The sequence below is a fragment of the Salmo trutta genome, chromosome 29 (genome assembly GCF_901001165.1).
Source record: "Salmo trutta chromosome 29, fSalTru1.1, whole genome shotgun sequence".
NCBI classification, from domain to species: Eukaryota; Metazoa; Chordata; class Actinopteri; order Salmoniformes; family Salmonidae; genus Salmo; species Salmo trutta.
The window spans coordinates 33,110,708-33,125,681 of record NC_042985.1 but is presented as its reverse complement, the minus strand read 5'-3'; the positions used below and the strand labels follow the sequence as shown (position 1 = coordinate 33,125,681).

The 14,974-nt window shown below is 42.8% G+C and overlaps 2 protein-coding genes across 2 annotated transcripts; one reads left to right on the top strand and one right to left on the bottom strand.

Annotated features, from left to right (window-relative positions):
- Window positions 1-159: 159 nt before the first annotated feature.
- On the top strand, window positions 160-2,930 carry cdca9 (cell division cycle associated 9). Its single transcript, XM_029721832.1, has 10 exons — window positions 160-368; window positions 455-586; window positions 674-714; window positions 805-853; window positions 932-990; window positions 1,958-2,010; window positions 2,163-2,249; window positions 2,440-2,530; window positions 2,603-2,689; window positions 2,770-2,930. The coding sequence occupies exons 1-10, from the start codon at window positions 248-250 to the stop codon at window positions 2,833-2,835; spliced, it is 786 nt and encodes a 261-aa protein (XP_029577692.1). The 5' UTR covers window positions 160-247; the 3' UTR covers window positions 2,836-2,930.
- A 6,665-nt stretch (window positions 2,931-9,595) lies between these two features.
- Window positions 9,596-14,378, bottom strand: LOC115167424 (dnaJ homolog subfamily A member 2). Its single transcript, XM_029721831.1, has 9 exons — window positions 14,301-14,378; window positions 13,090-13,149; window positions 12,704-12,930; window positions 12,475-12,555; window positions 12,161-12,294; window positions 11,860-12,056; window positions 10,972-11,116; window positions 10,727-10,854; window positions 9,596-10,417 (listed from the first exon to the last, which is right to left on the bottom strand). Exons 1-9 carry the CDS (start codon window positions 14,376-14,378, stop codon window positions 10,232-10,234), a joined length of 1,236 nt encoding a protein of 411 aa, XP_029577691.1. The 3' UTR covers window positions 9,596-10,231.
- Between the last annotated feature and the right edge of the window lie 596 nt (window positions 14,379-14,974).

Genomic DNA, 14,974 nt, shown 5'->3' with positions numbered 1-14,974 from the left:
TGAGTGCTGAACTGTTCATAAATCTTAAACTTGGCCATCTTTTAAATTAATATTAGACTGACTCACACGACAAGGGTGCAGTTTTCTCCTAGCCCAGCACTAATTGTTAGTGAGTTGAGTTATTAGTGGTGGAGTCTAGGGTCAATTTGAGGTCAATTGACTGGTCAGGAACACCTGGTGTCCTGAAGGTTATAAATCAGCGTTCAGGTGATGTGGAGGCAGGGGAAGAAGGCACATTGTTGAAACCATGGCACCAAGAAGGATAAGGAAAATCAGCAATCGGGCAGAAGGATACACAGATGGTCAAGTTAGCAAGGAGATGCGCCAAAAGCAAGGGGCGCTTTTTATTCAACAGTTCGAGAAAGAAGGTTGTTAATTTTAAGTAGGCCCATCTCTACCGTCAGTTTTCCAAGTTCCTCAAATTAACTGACTTCACTATGTTCTCCCTTTACAGCACAAGAACGTATAAACGAGATGGAGGAAAAATTGGAGCAGACTCTTGCAACAGTAGATCGTGTTTTCAAAGTGGAATTGATGAAAATGCCACCTGCGCTTCAAAAAACATTGATGATAGATTTAATAAATGGTGCGGTTTTCAAATGTATTTTAATGTTTTTTTTGGAACGCATGCATGTTGACTTTATTTAGGTTGTTTCCCACCGTTCTTTCCTAGCGGATGACATTTCGGCAGGTGAAGTCACCATCGCCATAAAGGTAGGACTAAACTGATTATCAGACAGGCTGTAAATGGCTGCCTCCTTGTGGCTTACTGTAGAAATGTCAGAATCTAACTTTTTTTTACAGACCGAATCACCCGAGATTCACCAGCCTGTCACAAGGAAGGTCAGTAAAGGTAAGGGTTTATTTCTTCCATTAATTAACTTAAATGCATGAATTTGCCATTAACGATACATTTTTCGTATTTCTGTAGTCAAAGTAAGTGAAGGTGCATCGGCTCATAAAAGGAAGACTACAACAGAACCATCAAAGGTAGCTAACAATTCAAAGGGCTTTATTATCATGGGAAACGTAATGAAATGGCAGGGAGCAGGTCTCGAACCCTCGACCTTCTACCTCGAAGTCATATCCGCGCTTATAAACACAGGGTCGTTACAGTATTTTTACATTGTCATAGCACGTGACAGGAATAATACACTAAATAAACAAGCAAAAATGAACTGAACATTACACACTTCAAATGAATAAATGTAATATGGCTATGTAAAGTGTTATAACGACGCAATAGTCTACCTGTGTACTATCTGGTTAGGTTCAAATGGCATTCCAGTTTGCTCTTTTTTATTTATTTTTTTATTTATTTTTTGGTCTTTCCAATGTGTCAAGTAATTTTTTTTGGTTTTCTAATGATTTGGTTGGGTCTAATTGTGTAGCTGTCCTGGGGCTCTTTGGGGTCTGTTTATGACCAGAGCCCCTGGACCAGCTTGCTTAAGGGACTCTTCTCTAGGTTAATCTCTCTGTAGGTGATGGCTTATGTAAGGTTTGAATCCCTTATTTTAAGGTAGTTATAAAATTTAATGGGTATTAGCCCAATTCTGCTCTGCATGCATTCTTTTTACGTTGTACACCCATATTTTTGCAGTCTCAATTTGGTGTTTTTCCCATTTGTGAATTGTTGGTTGGTGAGTGGATCCCAGACCTTACAACCACAAAGGGCAGTAGGTTCTATAACTGATTCAAGTGTTTTTTTTGTTGCCAGATTGTAATTGGGATGTTGAATTGTATGTTCCTTTTGATGGTGTAGAAGGCCCTTGCTGCCTTGTCTCAGATCATTCACAGCATTGTGGAAGGTAGCTGTGGTGTTGATGTTTAGGCTGAGGTAGGTGCAGTTTAGCTCCCACTTTATTTGCATGGCATTAGGCCAATGTGTGATTGGGAACAGAGCAGGCATTTCCCCTTGAAAATATATACAATTTAATACATTTTCTTTCTTCTAAAGGGTTCCAAGAAAGCTAGATCACTTGCCAATAGCTCAAGCATTGGAAGCCTACGGTAAATCTCCCATATCTATTATCAGTCCTGGCGAGCAACCGGGTGGTTGCTGGTTTTGTTCCAGTCCACCACTCAAACACCCTACTGAAATAATTCACTAGTGTTAGCTGAAACACCCTCTTCTGGTTGATTCTGCTCATTTGCTCTTGCAGGTGTGCCACATCCACAAGTACAAAAAGAACCAAAACTCGCATTGCCAAAATCAGTGATCAGTCTCCACTGACTAGGACGAAACACAGGTTTGTCTTCACTTACCAGAATCCCTTATGGAAAAAAAGATTGCCGTATAACTGCAGTTATTCTGCAATTACTGGGTCCAAAATACCATTTGAGTCAACTGCACTTTCACTAGTTTCAAAACGGTTATCTTTTAAGGTATGTCTGAGGTTTATCAAATTAATTCTGTCCTAAATTCTCCTTGGTATCTAGATCTGTTTTGCGGTCAGCCAGTGATGACCACCTGTATTGCTCCCTGTCTGGATTGTCTCCACATGTAATGATCTCTACATCCCAGGGAGAGGTAACTTTTCATATTGAGGTTGTTGGGCTTTGTTACTTCAAGCAGTCTAAACTAGTCACATTTTCTCCCTAGACTTTGTGCCTCTCGGATGATACTGTTGAAGATGTTGACATCGGGTTACTGGATGATATGGCTGTTCTCCAGATGCAGAAGTTGATGGTAAAATATATTCTGTTCATTTCAATATGAGAAATTTCCAATTTATCCCCTACAATTAATTCAGACATTTTCTCATTTAGAAACTGATGGACTATCTTTTCAACAAAGTCAAAGCGAATCAGCCTTTGAATGAGACTGCGCAATGATACCAAGACATCTAACATTGATCCACTAATGCCACCTATGCATGTTTTACTTTCAAATTAAAAGTTGATTCAATAAATAGTTCTGTATTTGTGTATTCATGTTTACTGGCTTGTGAGCAATATATAGCCCCACAAAGTTGGTGGTTGCGAGCATCCTTTTGAATATTTTCGTATTGACAACTGTCAAACTGTTTAGCAAAAGTGTGCCCTGTTTATCAAAAGTGTTGGAGAAACTTAATAAAACTGACTGGCTTTATTGTCTACAGTATTCTCTCTGGTATGCAACTTGGTTTCTGCTCAGGTTATAATGTCATTGCAACCTTAAAGGTCCTCAATGATGTCAACATTGCCCTTGATTCTAAGCAATGTTGTGCTGCTATTTTTATTGACTTTTGATTCGGTAGACCAGTGGGTCCCAAACTTTTGTAGTTCCATACCCCTTCAAACATTAGACCTCCAGCTGCATACCACCTCTAGCACCAGGGTCAGCGCACTCGCATTGTTTTTTGCCATTGTAAGCCTGCCACACATACTATACGATACATTAAATAAGAACGAGTGTTTTTGTCACAACTCGGCCTGTGGGAAGTGACAACTCTTATAGGACCAGGGCACAAATAATCCATTTTGCTCTTTATTAAACCATTTTACATAACCTTGTCAATTGTGAATATCTCAAGTTAATGACGGGTGTGCTTGAAAGGATGCACAACTCGACAACGTTGGGTTATGTGCTTGAAAGGATGCACATAACTCGACAACGTTGGGTTATATTGGAGAGAGTGTTTAAAATAATTGTCCAGTGTCTGCTGAGAATCCACTCTTGCATAGGTATGTGGTTGCAGTGTCTTAACTGTGCATTTTGCCAGGGTAGGATACTCGCAGTGCAGCCCAATCCAGAAATCTGGCGGTGGCTATTGCTTTTAAATTCAATTTTCACAGAACTGCTTGTTGCAATTTCAATGAGGCTCTCTTCAGATATGGGTAAGTGGACTGGAGGCAGGGCATGAAAGGGATTCCAAATCCAGTTTGTAATTGTGCACCCAACTTGGGTGCTTTGCTATCACGTTTGACATTGTAAGCTTGAGTTCATTTGCACACAGCCTCAATTTTGTCCTGCACATTGAATAGTTGTGGCGAGTCCCTGTAATCCTAGATTCAGATATTCAGGTGAGGAAAAACATCACCCAGATAGGCCAGTCGTGTGAGAAACTCATGCAAGCAGTCACAAGTGAAAATAATGGTCAGTAAAGAACTGTAAGCTTGTGTCAATACTTTGCCCCTTGATAACCAGCAGACTTCGGTATGTTAGAGCGTTACATGGTTGCTGCCCATATCATTGCATAGTGCAGAAAATACGAGAGTTCAGTGGCCTTGCTTTAACAAAGTTCACACTTTTCACCACGGGTATATGTATGCCCACAGGCCTCTTGCCTAAGCACTCCCAAGGTGCCTTCCCCTTCCCCCTGGAAACAAAAACAGAATAATTACTAAAAGTGAACAACTTCAAAAAACAGTCCTACTGGCACAAACATACCTCAGAAGTAGCGGCTACAAAATACTTTAACTACGCTGTCTCTGTGCAACAACCAACACAGGACATCCAAGAAGCTCTCTCTCCTAACAAAGGAACACTGGCTTTTATCCAGCTGGAGAAGGAGTTTGTAATTGCAGACAGCTGTATCTCCTGACGAGAGGGTGGGATCAGAGCTCAAATCTGCAATAGGGCCGACCAATCAGCTGCTTGGGGGAATCCAGGAAGCCATTTCCTGCAATACACACATACATATACAGAAACTGGGGAACGTAACAGTTAATGTTACTGAATGTTAACTATTTGACTTGGCTACCTGTATTTGACATTGTTATTTCGACTGAACACTAGATGGTATTTTATTTTTGGCAGTGAGTCAAGGCTACTCAGGCGAGGGGGGGAAAAAACACCCAAATGTATAGCCCCGTTGGAAAATATAAATGGGCTGTTTTGAAAATGTGAAGCAAAAAACATGAATCACATTTTTATTTGGCGTATCTCTAGCGACATTGCGTACCCCCGTTTGGGAATACCTGTGGTAGACCATTCCATTCTTGTGGGCCGGCTAAGGAGTATTGGTGTCTCTGAGGGGTCTTTGGCCTGGTTTGCTAACTACCTCTCTGAGTGCAGTGTATAAAGTCAGAAAATCTGCTATCTCAGCCACTGCCTGTCACCAAGGGAGTACCCTAAGGCTCAATCCTAGGCCCCACGCTCTTATCAATTTACATCAACAACATAGCTCAGGCAGTAGGAAGCTCTCTCATCCATTTATATGCAATGATAGTCTTATACTCAGCTGGCCCTTCCCCGGATTTTGTGTTAAATGCGCTACAACAAAGCTTTGTTAGTGTCCAACCTTGTTCTGAACACCTTCAAAACAAAGGGCATGTGGTTTGATAAGAAGAATGCCCTTCTCCCCACCGGTGTGATTACTACCTCTGAGGGTTTAGAGCTTGAGGTAGTCACCTCATACAAGTACTTTGGAGTATGGCTAGACGGTACACTGTCCTTCTCTCAGCACATATCAAAGCTGCAGGATAAAGTTAAATCTAGACTTGGTTTCCTCTATCATAATCGCTCATCTTTCACCCCAGCTGCCAAACTAACCCTGATTCAGATGACCATCCTGCCCATGCTAGATTACAGAAAGACAGGTAAAGGTGCTTTTAAGAGGCTAGTAGTTCTTTTCCATTCTGCCATCAGATTTGCCACCAATGCTCCTTATAGGACACAGCACTGCACTCTATACTCCTCTGTAAACTGGTCATCTCTGTATACCTGACGCAAGACCCACTGGTTGATATTTATAAAACCCTCTTAGGCCGCACTCCTCGCTACTGAGAAATCTACTGCAGCCCTTATCCTCCACATACAACACCCGTTCTGCCAGTCACATTCTGTTAAAGGTCCCCAAAGCACACACATCCCTGGATCGCTCCTCCAGCTAGTGACTGGAACGAGCTGCAACAAACACTCAAACTGGACAGTTTTATCTCCATGTCTTCATTCAAAGTCTCAATCATGGACACTCTTACTGACAGTTGTGGCTGCTTTGCGTGATGTATTGTCTTCTACCTTCTTGCCCTTTGTGCTGTTGTCTGTGCCCAATAATGTTTGTACCATGTTTTGTGCTGCTACCATGTTGTGTTGCTACCATGTGTTTTCATGTGTTGCTGCCTTGCTATGCTGTTGTTTAGGTCTCTCTTTATGTAGTATTGTCTCTTGTCCTATATATATATATATATATTTTTTTTTTATCCCAGCCCGTCCCTGCAGGAGGAATTTTGGTAGGCCGTCATTGTAAATAAGAATTTGTTCTTAACTGACTTGCCTAGTTAACGGTAAAAAATAATAATTACTTGATATTTGGCTATATGAACAAATATAATGGTCTTGCAAACAGTGCTTGACTTGGGCAAGAGCTCACCAGGGCTGAGTACCGGCACTTCAAATGTTCTACTGCTTGAGCTCCTGTTCCTCTTTGATAGAATATTAACTAAGGTATTGTGGCGCTCCTGCATCTAATATAAACAGTACCGGCACCTCTATCTTTCCAAGTCGAGCACTGCTTAAAAATATAAAAAGCCCAACTTATTGTGCCTGAATTTCTCACTTTTTGAAAACATCTGCCGGATGAAACTGCTGGGTGATAATGAATAACCACTCATTGTCTGATCCTAGGACAAATGCTTAATACAATTCAAACGGAAGTTACGAATGTAACTATGGTTCTACGAATACCTGCAAGACCTTCAGTATGGTGGAAAGTATGGATTATATCCCTCGTGCTCCGCACAGATCGAGTAATAAAGTCGCGCCGGTGATGTGACAGCTTGGGAGGACGTGCCCCTCGGTACAAATATAACCGTATGTCGGAACACACACTGAGTATCTTCTGCCCAAAAGATTAAGTGACATGTAAGTACTGATGGTCTTCCAGGTATTCGTAGAACCATAGTTACATTCGTAACTTCCATTCTACTTCATACCTTTCAGACTGTCAATACAGTACCAACAAGGTCACGAGGAATAGACTACTAACCTCTAATGCACCAGTGCCACTAGAAGAATGGCAGAGCCCATGGTGTGGCAAGATGCAACATTGACCTTGTCAAATCTAGAACGTGCAGGGCTGACGACCAGGTAGCAGCTGCACATATCTCATTCAGGGGGATGCCTCTCAGCACGTGGCAACACTTCTGGTCAAATAACATTACACACCTTCTGGGACAGGTAGGCCTGAGTGATGACATCCACAACCCAGTGTGAAAGCCTCTACTTGGATAATGCTAGGTCTTTCCCACCAATGCACAGAAACAGCTGGTCTGACTTCCTGTAGTTCTCCGAGGCATGCATATAGCATTTGAGGGAACGGACTGGACACAGATTTGCTCGCTCCTCTGCATTCTGGAAAGGATGGGGCAGTAGGCCTGCATTTCGATTGTCTCGATGGATGTGATAAACCCTTAGGCAAAAAGGCTGGATTTGACCATAAGGTCACGCCTAGGTCGTCTGCCTTAGAGCGTGGAGCTCACTCACACATTTTACTAATGAAATAACTAAGAGAAAAGCCGTTTTCAGAGATAAAATGCTTTATGTCCGGCTCCTTCGTATGCTCGAAATGAGATTCCGTCTGATAATAGCAGGACCGCAGTCAATCAGTAGACGGTTTGGCTCTTCAGAGCATGAAAGACCCTGTGCAGCAGTGCTAAGATTGGGGGGGTTGGAGGGAAAGTATAGAGTGGGCCATCTGTGGGCTAAGGCTAATGTTCAGGGGACTCTTGGACTCTGCCAGAGAGAACCAGTGGGAGCATTGGGATGTTTTCTCTCTCTGAGGCGAACAGGTCCACATGTGCTGTTCCAAACCGCTGCCATATCTTCACTACTTGTGGGTGAAGTCTCCATTCCCCCGGGGGCAGTTTTTGTCACGACAAGAAGTCTGCCTCCTTGTTCACCTTGCCTGGGACATGAATGGCTCGTAAGGATGCCAGATGTGGTAGGGCCCATATCAAGAGTTGTTGGGCCACCTGTAGGGGCCGTACAGACCTCGTTCCCCCTTGATGGTTGATGTGGAACACTGTCTAAGTAGTCTGATCGTATCAGGACATGTTTGAGAACCGGCAGAAAGTGATTGAGGGATAGGTAAACTACCATGTCCTAGCATGTTAATATGCTCTTTACTCCAGTAGGGGCACGACTCTCCTCGTACAGACCTGTGTTACCACACTGCTCCCCAGCCTGTTAGCGAAGTGTCGGTCGTCAATACCTCTCGCCTTGCCGGAATTGATCCGAGATGGTCACCTGTAGTCAGGTAGGTTCTCCTCCATGGCCACAGAGTAGAGTAGCACGCACGAAGTTGCTGAACATTGGTGGGAACAGGAACACGCTGGCGATCCAGAGTATCCCATCATGCTCAATGGGTGACGTGTCTGGTGAGTATGTAGGCCATGGAACAACAGACATCTTCAGCTTCCAGGAATTGTGTACAGATCCTTGCGACAGGGGGCTGTGCATTATGCTTTAACATGAGGTGATGGTGGCGGCTGAATGGCACGACAATGTGCCTCAGGATCTCGTCACGGTGTGCATTCAAATCGATAAAATACAATTGTGTTCATTGTCCATAGCTTATGCCTGCCCATAGCATAACCCTACCGCCACCATGGGGAACTGTTCACAACGTTGACATCAGCAAACCGCTCGCCCACACAACGCCAAGCACGCCGTCTGCCCAGTACATTTGAAACCGTGATTAATCCGCAAAGAGCACACTCCAGCAGCCATTGAAGGTGAGCATTTGCCCATTGGAGTTTGGTTACGACCCCAAACTGCAGTCAGGTCAAGACGAGTACACAGATGAGCTTCGCTGAGACGGTTTGAGTTTGTGCAGAAATTTCTTCAGTTGTGCAAATCCAGTTTCATCAACCGTCGGGTGGCTGGCCTCAAACAATCCCGTGGGTGAAAAAGCCAGATGTGGAGGAGCTGGCCTGGTGTGGTTACGTGGTCTACGGTTGGACATACTGCCAAATTCTCTAAAATGACATTGGAGGTGGCTTATGGTAGAGAAATTAACATTAAATTCTCTGGCAATAGCTCTGGTGGTTTAATCAGCTTCTTGGAAATGCCACACTTGTCAGGTGGATGGCTTCTCAGCGAAGGAGAAATGCTCACTGGCAGTGAAGTAAAAAAATTGTCGATAAAAGCTTTGTGCACATGGGAAAATTCTGTTATCTTTTATTTCAGTTCCTGAAACCAACACTTGACATTTTGCATTTATATTTTAGTTCAGTGTAATTACACATGACACCTAGGCTGCATTTACACAGGCTAGAGCCAACCTGATTGGTCAAAAGACCAATTAGTAGAAGGTCAGAATTGGGCTGCCTGTGTAAACGGAGCTCTAGTACAGTGTTTCCTAACACCAGTCCTTGAGTACCCACAACAGCACACATTGTAGCCACAGACAAGAACACCTAATCAAGCCCTCAATGAGCTGAATCAGCCAAGTTTGTCCAGGGCAATAAACATGTGTGCTGTTGGGGGTACTCAGACTGGAGTTGGTAAACACAAATAACCAGCTCATCAAGCTTTGATTATTTTGGCCACTAGAGGCCTCCCATCAACATTAATGACAAAGGACTGAGGGGGTAACTAAGAAATATTCCTGACGGATGTAAATCATTCCCCAGACAAGCACAAGACAGAATCACAGACATCAAGTACTGCTGTTTGAGATTTGAAGAACGTTTATTTAACAACTTAATAAACCTTGTTTCACAGAAGTTATGCTGCTTTTAAATTGTATTTTTTCCCCAGCTTCTCTCATTAGATTGGATGTTTAATCAGTGCAGGAACCTATGCGGTCTTAACATGCACCAGGGTTGAGGACAGATACAGGTGTTTTTTCTATTTGTATCACACCACTGTATTAGCGTAGCTGATATAAAGCTCACCGACAATCACTTTCATATTATACACAATGTTGTCATGTTTGAATATATATATATATATAGAGAAAGGAAAACAAAAGTAAAAACCTACAAAAAGAAAAATCAAGCGGTAAAAATCAAGCACAGATACATATAAACCTAAAAATGTGATGTTTGTGTCCTGGGTCCTTTCAGGATCTCCCTTCCCTAACTCACACCTCACAGTCCAGAGGTGGAGGCCAAAACTGCATTTTATGGTTAGTTTAAATTAATTATTGTAAATACTATGAAAAAAAATGCAAGTTACACACCAAGCAAAGGAGAAATGACCTTTTTCCATCTTATCTGGCATTGCCACAAGGAAAGTGAGGGATGTGTGATCGGGATGGGAAGACGGGGGGTGCAACACATACATTTTCCCCTGAGCCAGATGCTACTGGTGGGCACACTGCACTCCAGGGCCGTGGTGGCCTCCTTCATCGTCTGAGCTGTCGTTGTAGGCCTCACGTCGTCCTCCAGACGAGCCCTGGCTGACGTCGTAGTCCTGCAGGTCCACCTCCTCTGCGTCCCCAGACACTATGGGAGCCTCGGCACGTGTTGGCAGCAAGTCCTCCAGCTCCTGGGGTTAACAGAGGGCCACAGTTTTTCAAATGTTCTGTCTAGTTAGCAAAGCCCCCTTTTCAGCATGCAGATATCACAACAAGCCCTTATTATAAAAATCTAACACTTGTGTGGTACCTCAGCTCTTAAATACCATTATCATCAAACAATGCTCAACATAAGCAGTATGGTCTGGGTCAAAATCCTAATCTCGTTATGAATGATCAAATTGTGTCATTCAATCCCATATTAGAACAGGTACCGTAATGTTCAAGCCTGTGACAGAAACAGACACAAGAAAGGCTTTTCATAGTCCATCATGACTTACATTGAGTTTATCGGGGCTGATCCAGTTGTTGTCTGGGAACTGCACATCAAATTTAATATACAGGTCTCCTTTTTCAAATGGATTACGGTACTGTGGCATCCCCTCGCCTCGCACAACTCTGACCGAGCCTGTAAAATAAACATTGCATTATAGAAACATTACTTTCACATACTGCATTTATTAATATTCACATGCTGTGGTCTCACCTACGATATGTAAAACCAGTACAAAGATCAAATTCTTACCTGGCTCAATGACTTTGCCAGCAGCGTACTTGACTACAATCTGTCTGCCGTCTAAGTGTTTCAACGTAAACTGGAATCCACAAAGTGCTTCAACAAGGCCAATCTTATGGGTCATGTGCAGGTCATGGGCCTCTCTTTTGTATGTCTGTTGGCATGAGAAAACAGGTCGTGTCAATATAGTAAGAGAGGTGGTTTTTGGCCAATTTAAAATGACAAACATTTGCTAGAAATGTAACAAATTATACCAGAGGACTAACCGATACTGCTGGAACATAAAAGATAATAGCCCCAGGAAGCTGTGCATATACACCCTGTCAGAGTATTGTCTCCCCTCCCCATTGACTCCCCTGTACAGGCCTATTCTCCACATGAGAGGCTGGTGCCATCAACATGTGTCTGTTCTCCCATCTTCAGAGGAGTGAGTGAGGCTGGAGGTGACACAATGGAGTGGAAATGCTAGGACTCCAGGATTAGGAACGATGTGCCACTCGTGACTATAATTAATACCAAGTTATGCCAGACATGCAGGGGGGCTCAGAGGGTGGGAGGCCAGTACTGGAAACTGGATTACAGCATGTTCACATTGGCCTAGCAGCATTGTGCTGTCACTGCAATCTGCTCCCAAAAGATCCCAGTCAAGAGTGCTGGAGGACCCAACTCAGCCAGCTGGCTGCTTTTGGTCAACCAGCTACCATTCAACATTATCCATCTATACTAGTAAAGTCCTCATAGAAATGAGACATAATAGCTGAGTAATAACAAGTTTACACATTAATGTTGCACCTTCACTAATATGTTTCCACATTATAATATTGCCTTTAGTCAACAAGAGACGTAGTCTTAAGGAGTGGGGACCATGGCGTCCAGAGCACAGCAGTTAATATCTACCTCGTGCTCTTTCTCTTGCAGGACGAGGACAATGTCTCCTGGCTCAACCCCAGGTGCCTGGTCAGCCTCCCCGCCGAAGGTGATCTTCTGCCCATGCTTCATGCCTTTGTCGACATGGACCTCCAGGATTTTCACCTCCTTACTAACCTTCTTGCCCTCGCACTTTTTACAGCGGTCTTTCTCGTTGATGACCTCACCTATGGGTATAACCATAGAAGTTTAGGAGTCTGAGGGGGCAAAGCCTTTTCATGGGTCTCTGGGTACTACAAGTATATGGTTTCTAAACTGTACTGTTGCTTACCTTCTCCATTACAATCAGTACAAACGGACTGCATCTGTTGGACCATCCCAGGAGCCAACTGTCTGATCATGATGCGCATACCACGCCCCCTGCAGGCCACACACTTCTGAACTGCGCCAGTCTTCCCACCCTGGCTGTTGAGAAGAAGTTATAACTTTTTGTCTAACACCAACAAACCTACATGATCAACATGTATGATGCAATAATTGACAGGCAGATAAAGCAAGACCTGAACACTGCTTCATGTGGGCTAGAGAAGTAATTTGGAGAGAAAATTGATGCAGATACAAATGGAAGAATGTGGAAACACTTACCCATTACAAGTGCCACAAAGAACATTCTTGCTCAGCTGCAGTTTAGTTGTTTTTCCATTGTACAGGTCTTCAAGTGAAACTCTTAAAAAACAATGAGCATAATTGGAGACAGTAGCAAGGTCATAGAAACCACAGGCAGACAATGTAGTCAGACAATGAATCAGAATATACAAAAAGATTTGATCATCACTCAAGAGATCTGTGACACCAATCTATAGAGTAAGCTTACTTGAGTGGGTGAACCATATCCTCTCCTCTTCGTCTACCACCATTTCGGCTGCGCCCTTGTCCGCCCATGAAGCCAAAAAGTCCACCGCCGAAGATGTGTGAAAAGATGTCATCCATTCCCCCACCACCACCGCCTCCTTCCCGCAGTCCCTGCTCCCCATAGCGATCATACAGCTCCTTCTTCTCTGGATTAGTCAACACTTCATACGCAAAACTGATCTCCTTGAACTGTTTGAAGGAGACAGGGGTACATTAAGTTCTGACATTTACTGATATTTGTTAACATTTATGTAGCTACTCAGAAGTGTAAGGAATGATTGAACCCTTTCCTCACATTACACAACATCTTATCCCTCCCCCCAAAAATTCTTCACGCAATTTCAATACCTTGTCGCCAGCATTTGGGTTTTTATCGGGGTGATATTCCTTTGCAAGCTTCCGGTATGACTGAAAGAAAAGACAACACACATAGGTTCAAGGCACTGGTTTCGATTATTTATGCTAGCTAACATTAGCCAATGAGTTGTATAACCACCGCCCTTTCCACGTTATCCCCGTAGTAGCCATCAGTGAAATATTGACAGGAATCTGACGTTCCTTTTTACCAGTTAGCTGGCCTAAATTAGCTAAACAGTAAATTGAGCTTGAAACTGCGGAAGAAAGCTAGCTATTTTCTTGTAACGACTTAAGTTAGCTACTGGCTAAACAATTACACTAATTACAAAATCAATATTAACCAGCGATCCATCAGAATTTCCCCAACAAAATCAACCCAAAAACCTCTGACCTGAAGATTTAGCCCCAAAATGTCATTACTGTGAATTAAACTGTTAACACGTGAGTTAACGTCGTAGGCTAGCCGGCTAAATAACTCAACTAGCCAGGTAACTAGTTAGGCGTCACACACTACGTTAGCTAACATTAAAAGAGCAAACCGGGGTAACCTTGATATTGTACCTTATCTATTAGCAACCTGGTATGAGGCGACTCGGTTACGTCGTATCTGTTATCAGCAGACAGACGCACGAGAGTTAGCTAGCTAACGATACTAGCTAGCCATTGTCTTAACTAGTTAGCAACCACCAGTCTGGAAAAACGTAAACAAAACAACTGCTAATTCAATGCTATCAAACGCGTTGATACAGTTGTGGTTTAATATGTATTGTGTATTATGCAGACTATAAACTAAAATACAGGCGACAGTGCTAACGTTCTCGCTACCAACCGCATGCTAACTTTTACAAAAAAGATATAACGTTACTCGAAAGCGTTCGTTATACGCGAGATGCCATCATTGAAATTGAACGCTAGCGCCAACAAGCGCAAAGTACTAACACCCAAATAATTTGCGCCAAAGACAGAGGGAATTATCTAAAACATTATGGCAGATAAATGGTTGTACAATGTGTAACCTGTACTATCATTTTCTGATTGACGCTAACGTTAGTTGGCTAGGAACATAGCTAGTTTGACTAGCTAGCTAACTCTGACTAACGTTTCTAGGCCAGACTAGCTTTAAGTCAGAATAACCTGTTTCTTCCAACAATTCAAACTCCACAGCGCTTAGATTTAATTTGACTAGATACAATCAACGTTACCTTTTTCAATTCATTTTCAGTGGCAGTGGGGGACACCCCTAGGATGTCATATAATTTAGTATCGACAACGTTCGCCATGATGGAGCTAAGAGAAGGACCTTCTGTACGAGAAGTGAAAAGAGAAAGAAGAAGAGCCGGTCGAAAACGTCATACGTTGCGTCAACTTTAACCTTTCTCCTGGCTTTAAAAAAAGGGTACATCTCAATTACAGATTGACGTCCTTATTTTCATCTCATCTATTTTCTCCTCTCTATTATACATGTGATATTGATTCAGGTATTTTACATTGCTCACCAGTTTAGTGACATTGTGTCTGTTTTTGTCATCTTATCACACGTCAAGCTAATTCCCATCTAAGATGAAACCTTGACAAACTCACAAACACATACAAGCTCGCACATGCAATTATACACACACAGTATTTGCACAGTCTGTATATTTCTGTATGTGCTTCAGGAGTAATTTGTCCTCTCTTGGTTGACACAGTCTACCATATCTTTACATCTAGGCCCAACATAATCATATCATTGGGTCTATGTTGGTAGGAATATGAACTGTGTATCGTATCCATGAGGTGTTGTAATGGCTGGAGCCTGGGACAAAAGGACACGTGAGTTCACATAACTTTGTGACTGATAATTTGAGTATTAGATTACTATGGGTCTATTTCAATT

Bases quoted from the DNA above. Each gene is read 5' to 3' on its own strand.
- cdca9 (XM_029721832.1), top strand. From the start codon at position 248: ATGGCACCAAGAAGGATAAGGAAAATCAGCAATCGGGCAGAAGGATAC. The intron at 715-804 runs GTAGGACTAAAC...TTTTTTTTACAG, and splicing joins AAGTCACCATCGCCATAAAG to ACCGAATCACCCGAGATTCA. The intron at 2,011-2,162 runs GTAAATCTCCCA...TTGCTCTTGCAG, and splicing joins TCAAGCATTGGAAGCCTACG to GTGTGCCACATCCACAAGTA.
- LOC115167424 (XM_029721831.1), bottom strand. From the start codon at position 14,378: ATGGCGAACGTTGTCGATACTAAATTATATGACATCCTAGGGGTGTCC. The intron at 12,931-13,089 runs GTATTGAAATTG...TCCTTCAAACAG, and splicing joins ACCCAAATGCTGGCGACAAG to TTCAAGGAGATCAGTTTTGC. The intron at 11,117-11,859 runs GTAGATATTAAC...TCATGCCAACAG, and splicing joins TGCAAGAGAAAGAGCACGAG to ACATACAAAAGAGAGGCCCA.